This window comes from Carica papaya, chromosome 2, assembly GCF_054855325.1.
Source record: "Carica papaya isolate Zhongbai chromosome 2, ASM5485532v1, whole genome shotgun sequence".
In the NCBI taxonomy this organism is placed as follows: domain Eukaryota; kingdom Viridiplantae; phylum Streptophyta; class Magnoliopsida; order Brassicales; family Caricaceae; genus Carica; species Carica papaya.
The window spans coordinates 36,067,771-36,094,985 of record NC_142310.1 but is presented as its reverse complement, the minus strand read 5'-3'; the positions used below and the strand labels follow the sequence as shown (position 1 = coordinate 36,094,985).

Here is a 27,215-nt window from a genome sequence, read left to right as displayed (position 1 = left end):
TCAATCATTGATCCATGTAATGATTCCACTAATCACACTAATCTTAACTTGCCCATGCACGTGCTTATGTGAGATATTTCTTGGTTAATGCCCCCCATCTCACGTGACGCATACATATATGTCTATATGTATATATGTGGAGAAAGAATAGGTTAAGAAAAATTATAATAAACCACCACAATCATAATAATAATAATAATAATAATAATATAGTTAGAAAACTTATAGGGTAATTTCAGAACTATAAAAAAATTAAAATAACATTGTAATTAAATAGTCTATTTTTAATGATTATTTAATAACCCTTTTGTAAATTACCCTTTTTTTTTTTTTTTTTTACAATTTATCGTTGCCAATTTGGTACTAATGACTTAAATTTGACAACAACCATAAGAACAAAATAATAATTATAATATATATATATATATATTTATACATATATATATAATTGAACATTAACACTTACAAGCAAATTTTTATTTAATAAAAAACTTTGGGCTAATTAATTAAGTATAATGTTTAATTAAGAACTAAAAAAAAAAAGGTTAAGATCCATGCAATAAATTATCACCCACAATATGGTAGATAATTATAATTAATTAATTAATGTAGTCTATAAATTATTTACTTAGGTGTTATTTAAGGTAGTTTATCACTACATTTAATTTCAAGTTAAGTAGTTGACTATATAGAAAATAATTTCTTAGCAAGCATAAAAAAATAATATTTTTAAAAAATATTTCAAAATTTGTCTTTGTTTCCGCTATCATTTTATTTATTATTTACTAATTTATATAATCTTGTTAAAATACATTAAATTTAAAAATTAAAAAAAAATATTTGTTATGTATTAAACAAAGTTCTTAATCTTATAGGAAATTTTTTTATATATTATTTTATTTTATAATGAATATTTTCAAACAAGAGATCATACAACTTAATGTACATTATAGACCCATCAAAAGTAAATTTTTTTTTTTAAAAAATAAATAAATATGATAGTCTACTATAGATATTAAAGTACCATATTAAATTGATAATAAAAAAAATTCAAATATATATTTTCTAACTTTATATATTGGAAACCCACCTATAAATTATTGAAATTAAATATTAAAATAAATATTTTTCAAATTTCAATATTTTAGTTTCCTTATTGTTCTAATCTTTTAATTGCAAAAAATGACCAAACAAATATTGAATCTTGAGGAGCTCTTCGAGCAAATTCAGCCATTTTTCTTTCCCTTGCAAATTCAACTTGCTTAAGTTTGGCATAAATCCATATACCCATTAATATATAATAATAATAAGAGAGTTGGCTTCAATGTTCATTCACGTATCCACACAATTACATGCAAAGTCAACACTGACCCATATATATTATAAACATATGTATATGATTGTTTACATATAAATAAATCTACCATTTCATTGTTGATACTTGATAATCCCTTTAAAACTCAATCTTTTCATGCTCTTCCCTTCCAGGCATCTCTACGCGGCCTCCTGCCAGCCGTTCACAATTGTTTGAAGTTTAAATTTTTACCCACAGATGTATATATATATATATATATATATGAACACACGCCCTTTTGCTTCATAAATTTGCTGAAGAAGAAAAGGTTTCTTCTTTATTTCTCTCATTGATTCAATAATTTCCTTTGTTACCAAGGTATCAATCAATCTCTATATCTTTTCTTTTTTCTTTTTGGTTACATAATGTTAGTATTACGTTTATATTTAAGAGTATAAGTATGTTCTTTTTGTGCATGGCTATCATGCATTGAACTTATTTAGACAGAAACTCTTGATTTAAGGAAGTGGGTTTGACATTAAGTTTTCATATATACTGGTTTACTTTTTAAGATCTCTTGATTTGGGTTTCATTTTCAAGAAACTTCTGTTCATATATACATATAAAATATATATTATATAATACATATAAGAAAACAGAGCATATGAGATCATGTGTAACAGAAACGTAGTATTATTAGCTTCTCAAGAAAAGGGGAGGGCAGGGCAGTGCCAAAAACGCAGGGTGGCCCTTTTCTTCGCCATTAAACCCGGCTTTATAGTGGAGCCTTAACGTTGTGAAGTAGTCCATTATGTGTATTAGAGAAGTTGGTAAAGCCTTTTTAACGCGTAGTGTAGGAGTCTTTTTAAACTATATATTTTTTTTATAGCTTTATAAACGTTTTTTAGCCCATGTGAACTTTGATTCATTTCTCATGGACTGCTTCACTTACACTTTTTTATTCCTTTTCTCTTATATATATACCCTCACAAATGTTGCTCATTTGATTCCAATCAATTTACTTTCTTCTTGGTGATCAAACAAGTTTTATGAACTGATTGAATTCTTCATACCCATTTCAATTTATTGGTTTTTGGGGGCTTGGTGAACTTTTTCATCCTTTGGGTCATCAAAGGTTGATATAAACAGTTTGTTGATTGATTTGGGAGTTGGGTTTTGGGTTTTGGGTAAGTATGCTTTGTGGGTTGGAAATGCTTAAGAACTTGCACATGATGTGTTTGATTTTTTGTGTCAACGAAGTTTAGTGTGTGTATAAACATTGATATTGTTATGTTCTGCAGGTGTTTGAAGATCTTGGTCTGGTAGAGTTCATGAAATGGGTCTAATTCGGAGTCAGAACATGAGAAATGGTGAGTACCTAGAGGGCATGCTTAGCGATTACTATGTTGGAGGCGGTAAGGCTAAGTTGAAGACCTCGAAGAGTGGTTCTTCACGGCTTGTCACAGCTCTAACTTGTCTTCAATTTGCATTTGCTGTTTATGCAACATTCTTGCTGTACTACATGAGTCCTGCTGTTGATTTGAGGACAAAACCAGACTTTGCTTGGGCTACAAGAATTGCCAGGAACATGAAACAGTTCATAATCCCACCACATGTCCTAAGACGGTACCAGGAATCTGCCTCTCTCGTTGCATCCGAAATCCCTGCTTTGGTTACCCCATCAAATGTCTGTGAGCATGAGAAGATTGATTTTATGCAGAAGAAGTCTAATGATGCTCAAATGATCAAGTTAAAGAGGGAACTATATGATGAAGTTCTCGAGTTCCAAAACAAGTCTTTTGGCACGGAAAGTTTATCCCAGTTAATGGTGATGAAATCTAAGTGGGATCTGAAAGGTCCCAACAGGCCAAAAATCACTGTGCTTTTGAACCATTTCAAGAGAAAAACACTTTGTGCTCAGCTTGATTCCTTGCTTCAACAAACCCTTCCTTTCCACCATGTTTGGGTCCTCTCATTTGGAAGTCCAAATGAGATGTCTTTGAAGAGGATCGTGGATAGTTATAACGATTCAAGAATCAGTTTCATTAGCTCAAGCTATGATTTCAAGTACTATGGCAGATTCCAGATGGCACTGCAAACAGAAGCTGATCTTGTTTACATCCTTGACGATGACATGATTCCAGGAAGAAAAATGTTGCAGATTTTATCTCATGTTGCAGGAACTGAGAAGTACAAGAACTCGGTTCTTGGCAGCATAGGCAGGATTTTGCCTTTTAGGCAAAAGGACTTTACCTTCCCTAGCTATCGAAAGTTCCGATCTAAGGAAGCAGGTCTTTATTTGCCTGATCCTGCATATGATATCACTGTTGACAAGATTGTGCAGGTTGATTTTCTTTCTAGTTCATGGTTCTTATCTGCAGAGCTTGTCAAGACACTTTTCATCGAAACACCTTTCACGTTCATGACTGGAGAAGATCTGCACCTTAGGTACGTTTTTGGTGACCCAAATCTTTGTGTTTTCTAAATTATCTTCATTTCGATGAAGAAAAATCATTTAAAATAAAATTTTTGAATGAGATTGATAAGATGAAGGATACTCCAATTGACAGTAATATTATCATGAATAATAGTTTAGGAGTAATATTTTGAGTGTATCAAGTCGATTAGAATAACGCATTCATAAGATTTTCGGAAAAAAAATTTAGTAATATCTTAGATGTTCTACAATAAAAAACAACTTAAACATGTATTAGTAGAGATTAAACTAAGGTACCTAACCATATATTAAGTCATTAACGCCTAAGCAAGTTTCTTTCTTTGACTCTGCCACTTCCTTTGACCCTTGATCATTAAGTTTCCTTAATTTACTGATCAATTAATATTGGGATTAGCAATGCTAATAGTTTACACATCCCAATTTCTGGTCCAATTAAACATTCCTTTAGTTTAAAGAAAACAAGAAAGAAAGAATTTTTTATTGGGTTTAACCATCTGTCTACTGTCTAGTAGTACACATACAACATAAACATGATTTTGAAGCTGTGATAATGGAAATCAGAATATGCCGGCATCAAGCACTTATTTAATTTTAGCTTAATTAAGAGTAGGAAAAGATAATATCTGAATCTAATTATATGCTTAAGGAATAAAACATTAGAAATACAAAAATGAAAGGACATTATATCTTTTATTGAAGAGTCAGCTAGCATAATCCTAGTGCAGAAGAATTTGAAAATAGACCGGGTATGTATTGAAAGCACTAAACTTTAAATTTAATCAGATTTCAGTTTATGCTGTGTGTTGTTTATCATATGAAGATTCTAGAAATAATTTAAATAATCAAAATAGATACTTTAATGGTTTGGAGTTTTAAGTAAAGTACTTTTTTCAGTGCAGGAGGGTAATTCTTTTATGCACATCTTGCTTTTTATTGATTTCTGGGTACTCAGTAATCTGTCTGCTGAATTGTTTAATACTTCATTAAAAATTATCTTCCTTTTTCGAGATTCCCTTTTCGAGAATTTGGAAATAAACCTTCTCTTTTTGAGATTCCCAATAGCACTAACTCTAAACTGCGCATCATTGATGCTATTTTGGTTAGAAAATTTGTGGTGGATTCAAGACTATCTCCACCATCGTAGATGAATGTAGCAAAAAAGAAACACATTAAGACCTTTTCACCAATTAATCAAACAGATCCTTTTCATATGAAGGCAAGCATTTTTAGTTAGTAATCATGAATTTTTACAGTTTCCAAAAGGTTTAATGTGAAAACTTTTATTGATTTTTGTCTCATGAACATGTTTCTTTTTATCTTTCTTTTCTGCTTTTCTAAACTTCTAATGATTGTACGTACTTGAAAATATGCAGCTATCAGCTTCAGAAGTATAGGAATGCTGGTTCATTTGTTCTTCCAGTTGACCCTAATGACAAGGAAACTTGGGGTGACAGTGAACATAGACTGGCCTATCTGTCCGAAACTACTGTAATCTTCAAAGACATTGTCCAAGTCCGAGATGATCAATGGTGGAAAGCACTGTCTACTGGTTATATAACTCAGTGGGCTGCAATGAACCCTCAAAAGATTGATGCCCTCTTTTATGTTCATTCTGTTGATGAAGTTAAGGCACTTGCACCACTTCTGGAAAAATTCCGGTCTACTGTTGGCAAGAAGGCCTACGTTGTAGTGTCTGGAGGCAGTTTCTGCACTTGTGAAGATGCTGCAGCAGCTTTGAATTGGCCTAAGTTGGTCTGCAAGGAGAGGAGATTCAAGATGTTTGATTTGGCAATCGGAGCAATTTCAGGAGTATCGAATTCTGAGGTGCCTGTTCTGCAAGCAGTGTATTCTAGTATGAAAGGGCTGATCAAAATTCACAATCCCAGTGTGGTGATCACAGTGGCTGATGTTGATCCTAATGTGAAGAAAGCATTGAAGATGGCATCCGAGACAAATCCAAATGGCACGACACTTGTTCTTCTCCCGAGGCCTTCAGTGTCTAAAGTTCTATGGATGCCTGATCTTAGATCAACAGCATTGCCAAGTAACAGATCTAACTTTTCTGTTAACACTTATATTTTATCACTGCTAATTGAAACTCTAAAAGTGGTTAATCTAGTTAATCTCTAATTAAAGTTATTAGTAAAAACTAATCAGATTATGTGGAATTTTCTAACTCAAAAAATTTACCATTTGCAGATTGGAACAAGATGAGAGTTTCCATCAACATCATCACCCAAAACCGTGCTCATTCCTTAATGAGGCTCCTTGATTCTCTGAGCAATGCATATTACCTCGGAGATGAGATTCCTCTTACCTTCAACATGGACAGTAAAGTGGATGAGGAAACTATTAAACTTGTAAGTTCATTTGAGTGGCCTCATGGCCCCAAAACCCTGAGGAGGAGAATCATTCAGGGAGGCCTTATTCGAGCAGTTAGCGAGAGCTGGTACCCGTCTTCTGACAATGATTTTGGTCTCCTACTTGAGGATGATATTGAAGTTTCCCCTTACTACTATCTCTGGATCAAATATGCTCTTTTAGCTTACCACTATGACCCTCAAGTTTCCTTACCAGAAATCTCCTCAATCTCTCTTTACACTCCAAGATTGGTTGAAGTAGTGAAAGAAAGGCCTAAATGGAATGCAACAGATTTTTTCAAGAGAATTCATCCGAACACGCCTTATCTCCACCAATTACCTTGTAGTTGGGGTGCTGTCTTCTTCCCTAAGCAATGGCGAGAATTCTATGTTTACATGAACATGAGGTTCACCGAGGATGCTAAAACGAACCCAGTTCAAATTCCCAAGTCTAGAACAAATGGCTGGCAAGCTTCCTGGAAAAAATTCCTCATTGACATGATGTACCTTAGAGGCTACGTAAGCCTGTACCCTAATTTCCCGAACCAGGCAAGCTTCTCAACAAACCATATGGAGCCAGGAGCTCATATCAGTGCTAAAGACAATGTTGTGAGGCATGACAAGACTGATTTTGAGGTTCCATTATTAAAACAAGACTTCAGAGACCTGTTACCTAATGGAAAAATGCCTTCAGCTTCAAAATTGCCATCGCTTAATCTGTTTAATCAGCCGGTTTCTCTGAGAGGATTGAAAGCAGCTGGGGCTAAATTAGGCCAAGATGTGCTGAGATGTGATAATATGACTGAGATTGTGACTGTTGATCATCAAACAGGTTTGCCAGTTAGCTGCTTCAAATTCTGATATTGTTTGATTTATGTTTATTAATTCTTTACTTCGTTCAAATGGAGGAAATAGTGAGAAAGTTTATGCACCGATTATTTTCCCATCCTAAATTGAAAGGGGGAAGAAGAATTGTATCATTGTGTAATCATGTATAATGAAAAAAAAAAATTTATCCAATTGCAGCCAAAATTCGGCTCTTTATTTCTTTTCGATAATGTGAACATTTAAAAAAATATTTTTATAATTAAATAAATAAAAATAATGTAATTAATAAAAATATACAGTATGATTTAAATTTATATGTTTATTATAAAATTATTTAATTAAGATATATATCACAAGTAAAATAATTATTAAGTTATATTATATTGTTATTCAACAAAGAATATATATTATTTCTATATGTTATATGTATTGAAAGAAAATATTTAACTTAAACAATATAAACAATGTGTCACATATATAAACAATGTGTCACATACTCAACAAGTAGATAATTATTATCCTCTGTTTTGTAGCACATGGTGGCAGCCAACATGCCCTAATTAACTATAAGAGATTTGAACTCACTCTATATATATATATATACACACACACACACATATATAAAATATATATGATATGTATATATTATATGTGGTTCAAAGCAGTTAATTTGGGTAATTTCTTGTCAGTTTTCTGCTTTTTTATTTTTTTTTTTTTGGGAGGGACAAATCTTCTGCAGGAATTTTTTATTTTCAAATATTTAATATTTATCATATCAACTTCCAAAATTTGAAAAGATATTTAAAGAGTCTCAATCTTACTCGTACTTAGAAGTACGATTAGAATATACTTTTTAATATAGACATAGACGATTTATTTATGTGGTCCAATTTTAAATGCCCATTAATATAGGACCCAATTGATTATATAATATAATATTCTTTAAAATTACAATAAAAAAAATATTTTTTTAAAATTATTATATAATGATTATTGCTAATTTAAAATTTAAAAAAAAAATACGTAACTCATAAAATCTTATATATTATGTTTTTTATATAATAAATAATTAAAATTTAATAATAAAATATAGATACAACATATAAAAATATATATATATATATATTGGGAAATCAAAAATTATTTTTACCGTATCAATAATTTTAACCAGAAAATGTGGGGGAAAAAAAAAAGAAAGAAATTTAAGGTGATAATAATTGTGTATTATAACTTATTCAGTAAAACAAAACACCGAATTCTGACGTGGCACAAGTTGGGCCTCTGGGGGAAAATTCACGAACGACTGAAATAATAAGGTGCAATTTTGAAAAGATATCGGGGCAAAATTGTAAATAAGTAAAATACGTGTATAGAATCCTTTTTTTTTATTATTATTATTTTAAATTCATGCACGATAACCAGGTGTTTGTTTCCTTCTCTCCCTCAAATCTGTTCCCCCTCCCCTCCCCTCCCCTCCCCTCCCCTTCCTCTCTCGATCAACAAATTGTGTAAGTTTTTTGAACCCTAACTTCTTTGATGTTTCTGTTCATCAATGGCGATTTTGCTTCGAGTTCTTGTTTCTTTTTAATTTTCTCTCAACACTTCTTTCCCGTTGAATGATCGAGCACATTGTCCTCTTCGTTGTTGTTGTTATTGTTTTTCTTCTCAAATTGTAGGATGTAATTTGTTTACGTGATTTTAGGTTTCAGCTTCGTTCTTCTTCATTTTTTTTTATTTGATTTGAGTGTTTCGTCCGGTTTTACGACTTCTATTTGCTATTGAGATTATGTAAACTAACTGTTACAAGTGCTTTTTCCTTTTTGTTTGTTGTTTATTTCCATAAGGCAGATCGAGAATGTTGAGTCTGTATGTTAACTTTCTCTGGATATGAGAGCATTGCGATTTTTTTAAAGTGTGAAAGGTTTTTAATTTTTCAGTTTAAGAATAACATAGCTTTTGTTCACTACGCTTTGCTAGCCGTTGATTTCGATTATTTTACTAAAATGTGAATTTGAATGCATCGGAGTTTGTCCTGTTATTTTCAGTTAATTTAACCGTGCAGTAAGGTGCCACGTTCCGTCTATTTAATAAAAATATAGTAGAATCATCAATTGGATGAACAAATTCTGTTTATAGTTTCATCCGTCTGAAAAGCTTAGTGGGCGATCGTGCTAGAAAGGAAAGTACTGTTGATTGCTTTTGTCCCTTGTATCTTTAATGTTAGTCTTCACATTAATTTTCTCTTTTGTTCATACATGGACGGATGTTGAATTACTAACCATAAGCATATATTTCTCTTTTCTTCATTTTTAATCTGAGTGTTGTTGCTAATTGAGAAACCCAACCCAATTCAATAAATGCATTTTTCAATCTGCTTGAATAGTGCCTCTTACAGATAGTAAGAATTGTTATTTTGCATTGCTAGTCCAACTTTTGCCATGCCACAATGTTGAACAACCGTTTCACAACCACAAAAAGATGAATAGTGATCTTTGTAATATTAGCATAGAATAGATGCCGTAAACTTAATATTGAAGTGAGTAACATGCAAAGTACTCTTGCTGTAGTGGGCATTCTGTGGACGCTTGTCAATTCTAGTTCTTTTTGGTACTAGGCACCTACAAGCAGTGGACAAGAGTAGCTGGAATGGTACCCTAGTCAAAACATCTCTCAGTTCCCTGCATCATTGAAGTAACCATGAGGAATATATAATGAATAGGTGGTTAGGTCCTTAGAACACATTGTCATCACTTCTTGAAATCATTTTAAAGGCTGCTTCATTGGTGTTATTTAAAATCGATTATAAGCTTCTCGTCTATATAGAAACTAAAAAAATTAATCCCTGAAATTTAATCTTTTCTTTCCACATCCTTGCTTTTTCTCAGTTGTGAGCAGTCACATTTGTGCTATGTAATTAGTTAAGAAATATGAGTATAATTCCATTTCTTTTCTGTCCCATTTGCTAACAGTTCTTTATACAACTATCGAGAATCCTTTCTTTACACTGAAATGATTGCCAAAATAATTTGTAATTGATGAAACTTTATGTACCTTCTTTTTCTTGCTCATTTGAAGTGTGGATTTTTCGTATTTTCAGGACTCTTGGTTTGTTGGAAACCAATATTTTCATGAAATAGAATAATGTCATATTTGCCTCAAAAGATACTTAAGAAAGAGATGTTTTTGTCAGTGTCTGATTTCTAGAGCTGAGTTCAGAGATGATACAAAAGATGGGGACCATCCACCGCAGGTTGGAATTGCTAACTATCTTAGTCATTTAGAAAGTAGTTGTAGATAGGAATTCCTCTTTCTTGCATTTCTTTGCACTATATTTCTGAAAATTTCTACACTATACCATCCGGCCCAACTGGAATACTAAAGTTGGAGCCTACCCTGCAGAAATTGACTTGAAAAATCTGTTTCTTAATTCCCAGTGGGTTTTCCAGAAGAGTAAATGATGGTCCCAGAATTATCATTACCACAATTCTGGGTATGGTCTTTGGATTTTTTGTTGGCATTGCATTACCATCAGTTTCACTTACAAAGGTAAGCCTTCAGTAGTGTGATTTAATTTTGTTTAGATGCCTGATCTTGTCTATCTGTTTAATTTTTTTTTTAAATCTTGCAGATTCATTTACCTTCAAGCATTGTATCATCTTTTGATGAAGCCATGTTTGATGGAAGAAGATTTTCTAGAAGCAGATCAATTGAAGCTGTTTCAAAGGAATTTCCTAAGGTATCTATAGTATTTAGTCTATATATGAAATATTTTTTTTTTTGTGATATTCCTTTCAAGGTATATACCACTGTGTCAGTTGATTTAAGGCCCATTCTTGTCTTTTTCACCATTTATAAAGTTGCAATTCAATTTTGAAAATTCTGATAATAGTATTGTTGCCAATAACCTTGTGGACTAATGGCATCTCCTCTACCTAATGTAGCAGAGTCCAAGATTCTTTTCTTTTTTTTTTCTTTTTTTTGGTTCCACGAAAGTGTGTGCGCTTCACATGCTCAAGCTGGAGGGTCTGAATCCAACTCTTTTCTGTCATCTTCTTCCAATATTCTTGTGTTATTTTCAAGGTTAATGATACACTTTTGAAAGTAGCATGTTGTTGTAGATTTTCTTTCTATGTCTAACCCTTCAAGCAAAGAACTAATAAGATTCTTGGGAAGAAAGCAATTTTTTGTATCAAAATTCAGGTCAATATAGTTGACCAGATTATTTTCCTTCCTTCAAATTAAACATAACACATGACTGGAATTCGGTATCATAATTTGCTTCTTGATGGTTTGTTTACTCCAGATATATGTTCCGACAAATCCTCGCGGTGCAGAGTTATTACCTCCAGGAATAGTTGTTTCAGAGTCTGATTTTTACTTACGCAGATTATGGGGTGAACCTAGTGAGGTATGATATTGAACTCTGAGAGACTAGTAGTGTTTTACTTGGAGCTTATAATTACATACATTGTTTTGCTAATCAGTGATATTAACACAATAGCAATAACTTCATTAGAACAGCTATCAGCAGGAAAAAACTTTGAGTTTCTGATGACTCTTTTAATGCAGGTCAAAAAGGCAGTTTTTCTTCTAGTATTTTACGTAGTAATATTTTCACTTTACAATATATGCCTGCAGTTTAGAAGCTATACCTTCTGAATTGCAGGACCTTGGCAAATGCATTTTCTGGAACTTATCCAGATCTCTTGTAAGAGTCCCATGCAGAGATCACCCAGAATTTAGGACCTTGCAGAAGAGTAGAAATTGTGTAGAACATTTTTTTCTTTTTGAAATAATAGACAATTTGTAGAGCAATCTTCCTTTTTGGTTTAAATTTTCTTGCATTATAAAGTTCATTTAGCCACTATTTTGTCTGGCAGAAAATAAATTTCTGGAGCCAAGTATTTCATTTAAATATTTTCTTTTCAGAGGAAATGTTCTCTGTTTTCGGGAGAACACTGCCAAAAAGGTTTTCTATTGTTTGGATAACACTGCAGAAAATATTTTCTATTGATTGGCATTTATTGGAAAAATCATCACCTTTTTAGAAAGAATATTCTATCAAAATATGAATCACATCACATGTAACTTTTTGATAGACTTTTACTTCAAAAATTTCTATAATTACAAACATTTTTGAAATAAACATGGCTAGAGTCATATTCGTAAACAAAAGAATTAAAGAAGCTTATTGAAAAAAAAAGAGTGAAACGAAATAAAAGAGTTTCAAGCTCAAAGAAAAAATTAGAGCAGTGAAGATGAAAAGAAAATGATAGTGATAGTGATAGTGTGAAGGCACTTCATGGAGGAGGAACATAATGATAAAGGAGCCCGTTTGATATAGGGAAATGGTAGGGGCAATATTGATGAAATATTGGAGTTTGTGAAGCCAAAGGAGAACAGCTTCTCGTTTTCTAAAAAGGAAGTAGTCTGGAAAAGAATTTCTAGTTGACTCCTCTTTTTCTCCAATCAAACACAGGAAAATGGGAAAAATAATTTTTGGAAAGTCATTATCCACGAATTAAACAGAGCTTTAATATGGTCAAATTTGGGATAAAGCTTACCTGGGATTAATATCTAACTTAAAATATAAAGCTTACATATTAGTTCACTTTTTAAATCCCAAAATTGTAGGACCATATTGAATGTTTTTGGTATAGCGTGAGCTGAGTGCATTAAGATGTCTAAGAGGCTGACAATTCACTGATGCCTAATTCTCCATATGATTTTACCGTCGAAGTTGTGAGATCAGTCTCATTTTGGATTTGTTGAAATGTCCAGGATCTCAAGAAGAAGCCAAAGTACCTTGTGACATTTACAGTTGGGTTCGAACAGCGCAATAATATTGATGCAGCTGTTAAAAAGGTCAGTCAATGGATGCGAGTACATAATTCCTATTCACTGACTTCGATTTCCAGGATACTGATGTTTGCGTTCTTTTTTGTTAAAGTTTTCTGAGGATTTCCAGATTTTGCTTTTTCATTATGATGGTCGGACAACTGAATGGGACCAATTTGAGTGGTCCAAGAATGCAATCCATGTCAGTGTAAAGAAACAAACAAAATGGTAAGATTTTGAGGTTAAATTTATCGTACTCCCACTTACATAGATCATCTACTTAAAATGTATGTCAAACTTCCTTAGTTTTTTCTGTAGAATTGAACATTAAATTTGGATTAACTAGCATGTTTTGTCATGCATTCACTTCTTAAGCTCGTGCCTGTATACACTTTTGCAGGTGGTATGCAAAGAGGTTTTTGCATCCCGATGTCATTGCACCTTATGAATTTATCTTTATCTGGGATGAAGATCTTGGAGTGGAACACTTCAATGCAGAGAAGTATATTCGTTTTCACCAGTAATGTTTTTCAAATTTCAATGTTAATATTTTCTTTTTAATTTACTCCATATGAATAATCAGGTATATTGAATTAGTTAAGAAACATAAGCTGGAGATTTCCCAACCAGGCCTTGAGCCTAACAATGGACTGACATGGGAGATGACAAAGCGGAGAGGTGACAGCGAAGTTCACAAGTAGGATTTGCAGTTCTTTCTCTGTCTCTCTAGCTTATATGTTTGTATTGCTCTTTTGTTCATAGTATTTTCTGCCTGGATTGATGAACAGGAATGCAGAAGAAAAACCAGGCTGGTGCACTGGTCCCCATGTGCCTCCATGTGCTGCGTATGCTCTTTCTCCCTCTCTCTCTCTCAGTTTCACTGTTTGGATCCTTCTTCACATGCATGCAATAAAGAGAATATACTGTCCTCTATCAATGTGTTATATGAACTCCTTAAACATCTGCTATATCTTAGCTTTGATGTGGACAGCTATTCCTTGGCATCCTCATAGTCATAGTAAAAGAAAATATTTTTTTTTTTGAAAAATTTGTTTTAGTAACCGGCACTAAGGGGGTGGCAATCCAATTTCATCATATGTACATAAAAGAAAATATTTTTTAGCCTAAGTTCCATCCACTTATGGCCCCTGAATTTCGTTGGATGTTCAAATTGGTCTCTCAAGTTTCAATTGTTTCAGTTTATTCTTAGAGGCTTTATTAGTGCAATCAAGTACACTCTTGGTGAAATTCATCTAATACTGTAACTGCATTCTAATATCAGCTGCCACTTGGCTAATTGGGGGTTCTACATTATCAAGTGCCATATGTTTTGACTTTGATCCATGTAAACAATATTGAATAAGAGCACATGTGCATGCTATTCCAAGATTTTCTTTTAAGAATTTATAAAATTTCTCGTTGAAATTACTTGGATAATACCAAGCTTGATTAGACTAGGGTAAAAGAGATTAGCTTGAATAAAACCCAATATGAAGCCTAAAAATTGGCAGGTGACTATTGATTTTAGAAGTAGAGTAATTTTGAAATTTAAAGAGACACAAAATCTTTTGTATGTTGAGAAGGGGCATACAAATAAGATTCCCTAACCAATATCCTATATTTTTAAGAAGATTAATTTTTTAATATCAAGACATAAGATTGAGAGATTTTCCTATGCTCCTCAAGATGTTGAATATGCATGTTTCATTCACAACTTGCAGATAAGTATTTGGAACGTTGCACTACTTCGTCCTTATGTTGGTATATCCGCAAGTTGACCATTACTTGAGATGCATGGAGTACAAATTAAGCCTCTGTCCAACTTTTCCTTTATGAAGCATTTATCTACTTCAATGTGCTTCATTTTGTCACGTTGCACAAGATTGTGAGTAATGATAATGGCAGACTTGTTATCACTAAATAATTTCATTGGCTCTTCCCATTTGATTTTTAGATCTTTCAAAATTATCTGCAGTCACAATAATTTATATACTTCAGGTGCCACTTTCTCGAACTTTACCTTTGCACTTGATCTAGTGATCATATTTTGCTTTTTACTCCTTCAAACCATAAGATTGCCTCCAAGAAAGGTATAATAACCCATAATAGACCGCCTATCAAATGGTGAACAGGCAGAATCTGCATTGATGAATGCCTCCAGGACATTCATCTTCTTTTTTGAATATAATTCATTTGCCAGGGTTAACTTTATAGATTGCATGAAGGTGAACCTCCCTCATGCTATGTATAAATTGGCTAACCATGTTCATGGCACATGCAGTGTCTTGCCTCGTATGAGGAAGATATATAATTTTCCTACTAGTCTCTAGTACATCTTTTTTGCTAATGGTGTTGAAAGATGATGTCAACTTTGCTGTGTTTGACATCTTCTCGAGAATGGTGTCAGATTTTCTCCTACGAAGATTAGGTAAAAAAAATGGTATGGAAAGGACCCTGACGATTAAGGCTGCAACAAAGGATTCAAGTCTAGTGAGAGAGCCGGACATAAGATTGGTGTCTACTATGTGGCGATAAAGGCTGCGAAAAGAAAAACAAAGAGAGCAGAGAAGATAATGTGTTGGGGTCGGCTTTGGCATGCATGGGTTCCCACAGAGAGAACAAACATTCACTAGGATGGATGTGTTTTGAAGCGGCTTCAGGGGATGAATGCATGAGCGGAGTAACTTGTCGACAACTAGAACGAAGCTGAGATAACGGACTAGCCTGCAAATTTTCTTGGTTGTTTTCTCTTAACGAAAAAACAAGGCTGTAAATGGCAGTGAAGGCCAAAATAAATCCAGCAAAGAGCCTAGGACTTTGATACCATGTCAAATTTAGAGAAAAACTTAGAGAGAAGCTGAATTTAAAAAAAAAATAGATTGAAAAGAATTATTGACAAATGAGCATATAAATGGGTACATACAGCAGTTACAAAGAGAAAAAAATAAAAAATTAATTACAGCAAATCAAATCAAATCTCTATATCAATAGGAGTCTCTAACCAGTATTTTATTTTTTTAGTAAGACTAATGTCTTAATATTGAGATATGGATTGAGGGATTTTCCAACAGTAATGATGTTAACAGGATCTTAATGGTAGGGAATTAGTCACATCTAATCAAGAGTGTGTGGATAAACTGAAACTTGGGGAACCAATTTAAACATCAGATCAACCTCTGATTTTCAAATTGGTTTTGGATCATGCTTTATTTTCTCCTGTGCCTTAATATTGTGATCTAGTCAATGTACTATAGAACTCTGCAGAGCAAATCCTGCGGAGTAAATCAACAGAAGCAATAAATTTTACAAGTAAATTTATAGCATTTGTTTCAGAGAGTGTTATTCGTCATTTTCTTATAAACTGGTTGCAGTCTTGCCCAACGAAGTTATAATTGAGCAAAAAATCATTTTATTACCCAGGAGAACTGAATATCTGATTATAGACCTTTTTTTTAAAGCCGGTCAGTATAGCGCTTACTATTTTCAATTTCTCTGTTGAAACTTATTTTCTTGCGTTTGGTTTCTTTCAGCTTTGTGGAAATTATGGCTCCCGTCTTCTCTAAGGAAGCTTGGCGGTGTGTCTGGCACATGATTCAGGTTTGTCTTATTTTAGGATCATCTGGTTTAGGTTATTTATAGTTGTGCACTTGCCTTCAAAATTCATGGATTTCACAACCTTACTTCCCTATAGTTTCACATACTTACAAAATTTGAGGGTTTTTGCTGTGATTATCACACATCGGGATATTTTGGACTGTTGGCAAAATTTTATGGAATGTGAAGTATTTGATAACTTGCACCAAACTGAAAGAATTTGAAAGTTACTGGCATTTGCTTTAACTGGGGAAAAAAAAAAGATAGACTGTTTCTAGCTATAAAACCTGTTCTGCAGTGCTTGCATCAGTGAAAGAATGTCTGAAATGGCATTAAGTCACAAGTTCACTTGAGAGGAAATTCACTCATATTGACTTGATTTATTAAGGACGAGTCACCTTGAATTACTGGCTGGCCTCAGCCTGGGGTACGGGATGAAAGAATATGGAAACTGAGCAAAGATGGGATTTTTCCTGTGTCCTCTTACTACAAGCAGTTAACTGGTCAGGGGACCGGGGAGGTTGGCTGTTTTCTGCATAAACAAATCTGGAAATCGAATGCCCCACCTAGAGTGGCTTTTTTTGCGTGGAAAGCTGACAGGGAGTGTATTTTAACTGTTGATATGCTTAGAAGGAGGGGGAATATTCTGATTAATAGATGCATGCTTCTTGTGCAAAAAAGAGAAGACTTGTAACATATCTTGCTGTGGTGCCCTGCTGCCTATGACATTTGGTCAATGGTTTACAAATTATTGGGTTTAAACAGAGTTGTGGCTAGGAGTGTGAGGGAGAGGAGTTGTGGGCTTGGGATGAGGTGTTTAAAAAGAACAAATTATTACGGTTAATTCCACTTTCTATTTTTTGGGCGGTTTGGAAGGAAAGAAACTTGAGAGCTTTTGAGTGCATTGAGAAAGATTTTACTGTTATTAGAGATACTTGGATTCACTCTTTTGATTCTATGCTTTTGGGTCATGATGTTAGAGAGCTCGAGGATTTTGGAGCTGTTTTTTATTTTTTGATTGACTTGTAATTACTTGTATATGGGTGTACCCACTTGGTACTTTGTTAATAATATTGTCTTACTTTTATTTGAAAAAAAAAAAGAAGAGTCATCCTGAAATTTTCTTAATTCATGAGTTGCACCAGAGTGAGGCTTGTATAATCATTAGCTTTACACCATTAGTTTCTGAATAAAAGGTTTGACTGTCTAATAAGTACACTGACTTGGGAGAAATGGGATAGGCTCCAATTAAATTTGCCAGAAGACTAGTGTATTGACACTACCTCGCTGGTTTATGGTGAGGCTTATCAAATAGAACCTCCAAACTTTGTGGAAGCACTATGTTTTAGGATAAACAACTGTTAATGTTATTTATAATAGTTTGTTTACAGAGAAGTTAATTGGGTTATATTTGTATTACAACTCCAAGATTTACAGACGTGATGTTATTCCAATATCTAATTTGAATCAAAATGCCAACTCCTAATTGGTTTCTAGGGAATCCCTAACCAACTGCATTCTCCAACTGGGAAGCATCCTTCCCTTCGCTGCCACTGCCATGTGTCCCACACAACTAACTACAGGATTTATAGACTTGGTTCCCAGTTCCTAATTTATATCTCAATGCCAGGTCCTAAGATGGTTCCTAAAGAACCTGACTCCCTAACTAACTGCAGTCTCCAATTAGGAAGCATCCTTCCCTTTGCTGTTGCTACCATGTGTCACACAAAAATAAGTTTTTCTGATGAACCTGTCTTGTGAAAACAGCTGGGGACTTGCTACTTCTTAGATATAGCATGTATATTCTCGTTTCTTGATCTATTTCATTTTTCTCCTAACAAAATGGTTTAATTATTACTCTTGCAGAACGATTTGGTGCATGGTTGGGGATTGGATTTTGCTCTCAGAAGATGTGTAGCAGAGGTTAGTGCCCCCAACTTCTCCTCCCCCCCCCCCCCCAATAGTGGAATATATCTTAAATCTTGAATTGCTTTCTTGTGAAATCTGGATATTCTACAAGAAGCCAAGTAGCAGGCTGGTAAATTTCCTTTTGTTCCACTTGGGTGGAAAGAAAAGGTTGTTGGGATATGCAAAAAGCTGGCAAACAAAGGAACAATTAGTTCACCTTGGTGTTAAAAATTGTTTACCGAATTATTAGGAACTCAAGGTTTATAACCCTCCAAAAAGTACCCTCACATATTTATGTTAATTCCTAGAGTACTCTTGCTATTATATAATACAAAATATTTAACTTTATTTTAAAGTTCTTGCAAGTCTTGATGTTGATTATATTCGAATTAAGTTGTATATATCACTATTTTTTTTAGAATAATTTATTGATATGAATAGCTTGATATTTGAAAAGAAAAATAATTCCCACCAAATTAAAAATTAGTTCAAAAATCTATACATGAATATCTACATGAGAATCATCCGTATGCCTATCACTCACTAAGATAGTTGTTATTAGTTATTACATCTATGATAATAAGGATCACTTTTTGTGTGTTTAGAGCTGAACAGTTTCCAGCTTTTAAACCATATTGAGCTGAGATCCTGATTATACTGTGCCAATCAGGCTTCAGTCAGCCTATAATTATGACATTGTGTGTGTGAGCTAACACTGTCTCGGTTCTTTCAATCATATTATTATTATTTTTTCCTGACAGCCTGCACATGAAAAAATTGGAGTGGTTGATTCACAGTGGATTGTTCATCAAGTAATTCCTTCTCTTGGGAATCAGGTGAGTCCTCTTGACCTTTATTTTACTTTTATATAGTATTATAATACTGAGTACACTATGCATGAGATATATTCACTTATTTTTCTTTTTAAAAAAATATTCATTTGTTTTTGCATGAAATGCAATCAATATTTGTGAACATATGAAAATAGATGAACCAAGGGAGTCCAATTGTAGTGAGTCTTAGGTGGAAAATTATCATGAAGGAAACCAAATAATCCAGGCTGCCTGGTTTATTGACCTGGATGTAGCACATGGTTAAACTACAATCAACGAAGAAAATGATGTATAAAGCATTTATATTTAAAAGCAAGATCTAAGAATGTTCTTTCATCAATTCAAAGGAAAAAAAGTTGTTCTTTTAAACCTCCTACTTTGAAAGGTTAAATATGATGGGATGAAGTTTGGTATTATTAGTCTCTTCTTTTCTAAATATAATTTCTGGATCTGGTAAAATATTCTCTCAGACATCTGATTAAAAAAATATGTACATATCTAAAGTTGCGGTAGGATCTAACTATTGTAAGACAGAAGTTTGTTTGATGGATTCCTGCATCAACTGCAATATAAACGTGGTAAGAGACTGGGAGTAAATATGGTGAATGACTGGGAATTTTGAATTCACAGCAGATCAAAAATTTAACTGGGAGCCCAGTTACTTGCACCCTTCATCTGAATGCTTCTGGGGGGCTGGGGGAGGCAGGTTGTGACTTGGTCGTTTGAAGAGTACAGATGGAGTAATTGTCCCACATGGACAGCACTGTACCAAAAGTCTGAAAATAGTTGGCGATTGTAACCCTTTGTTACTTTGGTCTTATGTGAACATGAATTGCTTTCTACTGAATGGGGCATGGAGCCGTCAACATGAATTTAATTTCCTGCACAATCTACTTGTTCAATTTTATAAATCTAATATTTTTTCTTCAAGTTGTAGTCTGGTGCCTCCAACACTGAACTTCCTTATTTGGAGGAAAATGATAAAGATAAAGATCTTTTAAATCGTGACATTATTTCATTTTGCTTTTTTTTCTTGGTGTTGTTTCTATGTTCTGAATTTGGAGTTTTCTTTATTTATATTTTCTTTCTTATTTTTCCAATGTGGCTGCATACACTAAGCTCTACTTATTTTCAGGGCGTCGCAAAGGATGGGAAAGCTCCATGGGAAGGGGTATGTGTATTTATGGTACTTGATTGATTTGAGATGTTCTGCTTCTCTCTTTGTGGCTTTCTTTTCTGGAAGCCCAGAGAAAGAGAAGTTTCGGTTACATGAATATTAAGTTAACCTATATATCTGTTCCTCGAAAAGGAAGGTAGAAAAATGAAAAGACATGAAACTAGCTGATGTAGTCTTTACTCAGTACATTAAAGCATTTTCTAATTTTCATTTCTTAAATTTATATATATTTATACACCTAAAAACAGAGTATAGATAAAATTGAAATTGATATTCAAGAAATGATAATTAAAATGAAGATGGAGCTTGAAAAGAAAAAATTAGTGTTTCTTTTAAGCTTTTAATATTTGCACTTGATTACTCTGCAAACCAACCACCCATATACGATTCTATGAATAACCACATACAAACATATAAAATTAAGAAATAAAAACTGGAAAATATTTTCAAGTACAAAAGAGATTTACATTTCTAAATCATTTTTGCCCCTTGGACTTAGGTACTGATGTTCGTAGGGCTATCTATCTGTGCATTAGATTTTTTTCTCTGTGAGCTTCTTTGTTGATTCTGAAAGATCCAAGAGGATGCATGTCTAACAATATAAAATGAAGAGTTCAAGTTCCATTGGTCCAAACTACATTATCCATTTCTTATTTTTCCAATTACAGGTGAGAGAAAGGTGCAGACTGGAGTGGTCTTTATTTCAGGACCGTTTTGCTGATGCAGACCGGGAATACCTTGCACAGAATGGGAAAAGGATAAATTAACTACCGGTACCCCTGCATATTCTTCATCCACCCCTTTCCATTGTACAGTACAATGCTAGCTTTGAGAGTGCATGTCAAATTTATTTTGTTAGAAGGCGGTGAACTCTCTTCTACGAACCACGTTTTTCTGTTGCCTTACAGATACTCAGTCATATATAAGGGAAGAGCATATTTTTTCTTTTCTTCTGATATTTTCCTTTGCTTATTCACAATTCTTGTATTCAACTCAATTTCCTAAATAGACTCATTTCCGACCCTATTTTGCACTGCCGTGCCTTGTAGATAACAATCTCGGGACAAATCAGTTTTAGTAATAGAGTATTTTACCTCATATTATCTTTTGTATTTCTATTTTTTGTTTATTTGGGAATATTATCTTTCCTTTCCTGATTGCTAAAAGAATTGGAATTGCAATTTTCTTCTTAGGTTTCAAATTAGATACAGCTGGATTCTTTTTGGGTAAATTGCAGCTTCACTCCTTTTTGTTTGCAGTTGTTACGACTCAGTTCATGTTGGCTTTTTCTGACAATTTGGTCACTCTTGATTTTTTTTTTTTTTTTCATTTTACAAAAAATTGTTAGTTTCTTTGGGCTATTATCTTATAATATTTTTCTTAATTTTTTATTTGTTTAACCTTTTGGGTGTTTGTGTTTAAATTGTAGAAACTCTGATACATGTAAATTGTCTATTACTACTGTAGTTTTACATTAAATGACAAAAGAATTGTGACTTTTCAAAAATCACAAGAACTGAAGTTATTTTGAGAGAAATTATTTGTTTGAATGATAAGTAACCAAGTGATCCAGCCAGGTATCTGATCTCTGTCATTAGACATGAACATCATTGTAATATTTGAATTGTTGATGTTATTGAGCAGCCGGAATTGATCAGATATGGTAAATCTACTGCCTGTTGAAATTTTGACTTGAACTAAACCAATCTAAGAGTTATTCTTTTTCAAAACTAGAAGAAATTTAACAAGGGTGAACTGGTCTGATATGTCTTTCTACTTGGGGATGAAATGGAATTAAGTTACTTACCTCCATTCCATTTTATATGCTATTTTTGATCTTGTTTTGAAGCCTTCATTGGTTTAGAACTAAATTGATTTGAATATGCAAAATCAGTTACTACTGAAACCAGTATATATACATATTCTCTCCAATGATGACTATTAGAATAATACTTTCATGTGATTTTCTTGGTTGGTGATAGAGATGTTCGAAAGAGGTCGAGGATTTTGTTTATTATTATTTTCATGTGTTGGAGTAAAATTGAAGGGAATTTATTCACCAAACTATGATTGAGTTCGAGGATGGCAAACTCTCTTGCTTGCAATTGCAGATTTTATATATACACACTCCCACATGTGTGTGTGTATATATATGTATATATGATCTCTTACCTTCCTCTTGGCTTGTCTCTTAAGAATCACCTAAAAGCAATTCAATATCTTAGATTAGATCAGGAGCTACTCTTATTTCTGATTTCACTGCTACACTAAGATGATTTTTAACATTTAAAAAAGAAAAAAGAATCGATTAGATTAATCAAGCTAAATAATAAAAACTGAGAAAAACTAATCGTGAAAAAGATGTAAAACATGTTAATTCGTTTAGATATATGAGACTGTGTATGTATATATATATATATATATGAAATGTTTAAATTAAATCCTAATTAATCAACTTTTAGTGGGAAATTAATATGTTTTCATCAATTATTTCACAATTGATTAAAAAGGGTAGATGTCATATAAACTCCCATACATCATTTTTGAGGCCTTGAGAAGATTGGTATCAAAATTTAAAGGTTTTATTGTCAAAGAAAATTTTTAAATTTTTTCATAATTATAAATTATAACCTTAAAAAGTAAAAATTTATAAAACAAAAAAAATAAGAACAAAAGTTTACAAAAATAATAAGTTTTTTTTCTTAAATTATCTGTTTTAATATATTTCAAAATATTCAGAATCTTTGATATATTTTTTAAAAATTATTTATTTTATTATATTTAAAATATATTTCATAATAATTAAATCTTTAATATATATATATTTTTTTTTGTAAATTTACCTTTATATATATATATATGTAAATAAATATATAGTTTCAAAATATTTAGATACATACCAAAAACAACAAAAATAAAAAGGAAAAATGTTGGTTAGGCACCAACCTCCCTTTGCTAATCAAAAATAAAAAGCCCTTCCCTCTCAATATCTCCATGACCTTCACTCTCTCTCTCTCCCTCTCCCTCTCCCTCTCGTCAGTCTGAGTTAACTCAGTTTGAGATTAACCCTTAACAACTTATTTCCTACCTCTGAGTCGTCGTCTCGCTGCTCACTGAGTCAAGGCGATTAATAGGTATGGAGGTGTAGGCTCCATTTTTCTGTTCTTAATCTCCCTTTCTCCAACATCGAGTCACTATCATTTGCAGGTTCTCTCTCTCAATTCTCCTTCTTCTTCTTCTTGATTTTGATTTCTCTGATTCAATTCAATATAAATATTTCTTTAGCTTCTCTTATCTAATTCAATATAAATATCTGCACAATGGAGCATTCTCAATTTCATTATTATTTTGAAGTCTTCTCTTTTGAATTTTGGTAATTACTGTAACTAGCTGAACGAGTGCTAATTAAGCATCTTATTAATTCATTACAACTTCAATTTTTATGTTAAAATAAATATTTTTAATTAGATCGAAGTTCATTTGATCCACAGGTGTGTTGTTAAGGAATTTTTATGAATGATTTTAAAAAGAATTAGTTCGATTAATTTCAGGTGAGGGAGAAATTGAGAATGGGAGAAATGTCAAGCTTCCAGTTAGGTGTGATCGGTGCCCTGTTTCTTTCAGTGGCATCATCTGTTTCCATTGTTATTTGTAACAAAGCTTTGATGAGCAATCTTGGCTTCCCTTTTGGTAATTTCACTTTCCCGTACCTACATACATGCATATATACATATATATATATATGCGTATATAAATACATACATATAATTCAAATAATCAAAAATACATAAGCTAACTGAATTTAATTTTCCAATTTTCTGGGCAGCTACAACATTGACCAGTTGGCATTTGATGGTAACATTTTGCACCCTTCATGCTGCACATAGATTCAATTTATTTGAGAACAAATCAATTGACTTGAAGACTGTCGTGCTCTTTGGCATCCTTAATGGTGTCTCTATTGGACTTCTCAACTTGAGTCTTGGTTTCAACTCCATTGGATTCTACCAGGTTCAAATATAATTACTCTCTCTCTATATATATATACACACACGCACACACACACATATATATATATATATGCATGTGTAATATCTTAATTACCCAGGAATGTGATTAATTAAGCTCTAATTCACATTAGTCCAAACACAAAGTTTCAATAAAAAGCAACTTCTTTTTATCCTTTGCATTATCTTTCTTTACTTGAACTTTCTGTTTTATTTTTTAAAATTTTCCCAAGTTTTCTTTGGATCCAAACAGAAGATAGTGGGAAAAGAACAGAAAAAAGATTTCAATGTTATTGATGTATTGTAATTTTGCAGATGACTAAACTTGCAATCATACCATTCACTGTCTTGTTAGAAACCATCTTCCTCAATAAGCAATTCAGGTGACTTGATTAATATGAATTATATGTTCTACAAATTAACTAATTTCTTTATTTGTTTTAGTAGTAATTATTTATTTCATATATATATATAATTGCAGCCAGAAGATAAAATTGTCTCTGTTCCTTTTACTTGTTGGAGTGGGCATTGCTTCTGTAACAGATCTCCAGCTCAACTTTCTTGGAACTGTGCTCTCCCTACTGGCCATTATCACAACTTGTGTTGGTCAAATTGTATCCCTTTTGCACTCATTATTCTTTTTAATTTTTTATAAATCATCTAATTTTAATCATAACGTAAAATTATATTTTATATGTATAATATATTTAATTTTTTCCTTAACTATATAATTAACTAAGCTGACAAATACAATTCAAAAGAAGCTGAATGTATCATCTACCCAGTTGCTGTATCAATCAGCTCCATTTCAAGCTGCTATTCTCTTTGTCTCTGGCCCTTTTGTGGATAAATTACTTACCAAGCAAAATGTTTTTGCCTATAAATATTCTCCTATAGTCTTGGTATGTCTGCATTCTCTCTTCTTACTCCTAAACCAACTATACGAATTTGTACCTGTCATTTTAAGTATTGAAATATGCAAAGTTTTACTCCGAATAAATAATAATTTTGGACATTAATTCTGCAGGCGTTCATAATTCTTTCATGTGTAATAGCAGTGTCTGTGAACTTCAGTACATTTTTGGTAATAGGGAAGACATCTCCAGTTACATACCAAGTGCTAGGGCACCTCAAGACTTGTCTTGTTCTTGCATTTGGCTACACATTACTACATGATCCTTTTACACCCAGAAACATAATTGGCATCCTAGTTGCTGTCTTTGGAATGGGATTGTATTCTTATTTCTGTAACTTGGACAACAAGAAGAAAAACTCCGGCGCCGATTCCGGTTCTCAGGTTTTTTCTTTTTCTTTTTTGTTTTATTTTTCTGCAATTCATGATTAATTGGGAATTAGTGAAAATTGGTGGGTGTTTCTCCTTTTTTTTTTTTTTACTTTTTTGGTTAATATTGCAGATGAAAGACAAGGATGAAACACTACTTCTTCTGGCTCAAGACAAGGAAAATCAGGATGCTAATAAAGCAAACAAGGATTCTCTTGTCTAAAATGTTTTTTCATAAACATTCATCATGTATTAAGGTGGTGTTCTTTATTTTTGTTTTCTTAAACCCCATTTTGTTTGAGTGTAAATCAGTTAATTCTTTAAATAAATTACCCATTTTCAGTAATCTTCTCTCAATTCAGATATCCTTTTTTAATACACAAATTTATTTGAACAATTTTTAAAAATTATTATTATTGGTCAAAGATGTTGACTTTTTCAATATATTTGAAAACCCAATGGAGAATCGTTACTTCATTACCAAGGGAATGTTACTGTTAACTTGTAATTGGATCCCTTTTACTATTTTCATGGGTCCAAACCTAGGTCTAACTAGTAGACTTATAATTGGACTAATTTGAAATTTCTTCATGGGTCCAAATCTACACAAAACAAGAAACTGGGTTGAACCCAATTAAGGGACTAATTGGTGGAGTTATAATTGGACCAATTTGGAGTAATCTTCATGGGTTCAAATCAAATACACAAAACTAGAAACTAGGTTGAACCCAATCAGAGGGCCTAATACTTGGACCCAGTTGAAATAATTGGAAACCAGGTTCAACCCAATGAAGGGCCTAATTAGTGGACTTATAATTGGACCAATTTGACAATATTTTCATAGGTCCAAATCTACACGAAACTAGAAACCAGGTTCGACCCAATTAAGGGCCTAAGTAGTGGACTTATAATTGGACCGAGTTGAAATATTTTCATGGGTCCAAATCTACACAAAACTAGAAACCAGGTTGAACCCAACTGAGGTCCTTATTGATGGATTTGTAATTGGGCCAATTTTCACAATGTTTTATGGGCCCAACCCAATTTCCAAAGATTAAGAGGAAATTTGCAAATATAAAATTTGAGTATAGTTACAAAATGACTTGTACTTGGAAGCTACTCTACCAAAAACTTTTTAATAAAGAGAATTAAAAAAAAAAACACTATTGCTAAGGTAGGGTTTTCTTGTATATGAGGAGTCAATTTAGCTTGCTTTCAATGAGTTTAATTAAATTTGTTAGGTTAAGTTAGGTAGTGTATATACATATGCATAAATAAATGTTAATAAGTACAATTTTAGTCATTGTACTATCTATTTTGTTCTACGTGATCTCTAATTTAATTTTATGTTAATTTATTTCATGTAATTTCATACAATGTTTTAAATTTTGTATAATTTTTTTTTTGTTATTGACATCTGACACCATCAACTATAGATGTCATATTTATAATTTATTTTTTGACACAAGATATCTTCTGATAAATTATTAACTCACGTTAGCTGTCACGTAATATTTAATATAATAATAAAAATTCGGTATAAGTTACTTCATATATTTTTTTTTAAAAAAAAAAAGTCATGTTGTAATCGCCCAAACATTTATACTAAATAATAATATTGAAATTTATAAGTTTG

General features: G+C 32.7%; 3 protein-coding genes across 6 annotated transcripts; all 3 read left to right on the top strand.

Moving 5' to 3' along the window:
• Positions 1–1,451: 1,451 nt before the first annotated feature.
• Positions 1,452–7,144, top strand: LOC148269017 (glycosyltransferase family protein 2). Of its 3 annotated transcripts, none has more exons than XM_088214478.1 (4): positions 1,452–1,672; positions 2,596–3,742; positions 5,126–5,796; positions 5,952–7,144. In XM_088214478.1, the coding sequence occupies exons 2-4, from the start codon at positions 2,631–2,633 to the stop codon at positions 6,971–6,973; spliced, it is 2,805 nt and encodes a 934-aa protein (XP_088070604.1). In that variant the 5' UTR covers positions 1,452–1,672; positions 2,596–2,630; the 3' UTR covers positions 6,974–7,144. The 3 variants fall into 3 exon arrangements, with proteins under 3 accessions (XP_088070604.1, XP_088070605.1, XP_088070603.1); XM_088214479.1 differs by lacking the exon at positions 1,452–1,672 and adding an exon at positions 1,979–2,124; XM_088214477.1 differs by lacking the exon at positions 1,452–1,672 and adding an exon at positions 2,206–2,481.
• A 1,218-nt stretch (positions 7,145–8,362) lies between these two features.
• Positions 8,363–21,388, top strand: LOC110826117 (uncharacterized). Its single transcript, XM_088214476.1, has 15 exons — positions 8,363–8,448; positions 10,038–10,190; positions 10,375–10,486; positions 10,569–10,676; positions 11,244–11,348; positions 12,722–12,805; positions 12,891–13,006; positions 13,179–13,280; positions 13,362–13,475; positions 13,567–13,623; positions 16,309–16,375; positions 18,239–18,295; positions 19,042–19,116; positions 20,249–20,284; positions 20,959–21,388. The coding sequence occupies exons 2-15, from the start codon at positions 10,159–10,161 to the stop codon at positions 21,055–21,057; spliced, it is 1,164 nt and encodes a 387-aa protein (XP_088070602.1). The 5' UTR covers positions 8,363–8,448; positions 10,038–10,158; the 3' UTR covers positions 21,058–21,388.
• A 1,890-nt stretch (positions 21,389–23,278) lies between these two features.
• LOC110826115 (Nucleotide/sugar transporter family protein) lies at positions 23,279–25,925 on the top strand. Of its 2 annotated transcripts, none has more exons than XM_022056712.2 (8): positions 23,279–23,497; positions 23,842–23,980; positions 24,117–24,301; positions 24,613–24,680; positions 24,779–24,911; positions 25,038–25,199; positions 25,325–25,594; positions 25,713–25,925. In XM_022056712.2, the coding sequence occupies exons 2-8, from the start codon at positions 23,860–23,862 to the stop codon at positions 25,800–25,802; spliced, it is 1,029 nt and encodes a 342-aa protein (XP_021912404.1). In that variant the 5' UTR covers positions 23,279–23,497; positions 23,842–23,859; the 3' UTR covers positions 25,803–25,925. The 2 variants fall into 2 exon arrangements, with proteins under 2 accessions (XP_021912404.1, XP_021912405.1); XM_022056713.2 differs by having other exon boundaries at positions 23,290–23,424.
• The last annotated feature ends 1,290 nt before the right edge of the window (positions 25,926–27,215 follow it).

What these genes read in the sequence shown, in the direction of transcription:
- LOC110826115 (XM_022056712.2), top strand. Translation starts at nt 23,860, where the DNA reads ATGGGAGAAATGTCAAGCTTCCAGTTAGGTGTGATCGGTGCCCTGTTT. An exon ending in ACTCCATTGGATTCTACCAG is followed by an intron (nt 24,302 to 24,612) that starts GTTCAAATATAA and finishes GTAATTTTGCAG; the next exon opens with ATGACTAAACTTGCAATCAT. An exon ending in CAACTTGTGTTGGTCAAATT is followed by an intron (nt 24,912 to 25,037) that starts GTATCCCTTTTG and finishes TAATTAACTAAG; the next exon opens with CTGACAAATACAATTCAAAA.
- LOC110826117 (XM_088214476.1), top strand. Translation starts at nt 10,159, where the DNA reads ATGATACAAAAGATGGGGACCATCCACCGCAG. An exon ending in TATGGGGTGAACCTAGTGAG is followed by an intron (nt 11,349 to 12,721) that starts GTATGATATTGA and finishes TGAAATGTCCAG; the next exon opens with GATCTCAAGAAGAAGCCAAA. An exon ending in TTGATGCAGCTGTTAAAAAG is followed by an intron (nt 12,806 to 12,890) that starts GTCAGTCAATGG and finishes TTTTTGTTAAAG; the next exon opens with TTTTCTGAGGATTTCCAGAT.
- LOC148269017 (XM_088214478.1), top strand. Translation starts at nt 2,631, where the DNA reads ATGGGTCTAATTCGGAGTCAGAACATGAGAAATGGTGAGTACCTAGAG. An exon ending in GGAGAAGATCTGCACCTTAG is followed by an intron (nt 3,743 to 5,125) that starts GTACGTTTTTGG and finishes GAAAATATGCAG; the next exon opens with CTATCAGCTTCAGAAGTATA. An exon ending in TAGATCAACAGCATTGCCAA is followed by an intron (nt 5,797 to 5,951) that starts GTAACAGATCTA and finishes TACCATTTGCAG; the next exon opens with ATTGGAACAAGATGAGAGTT.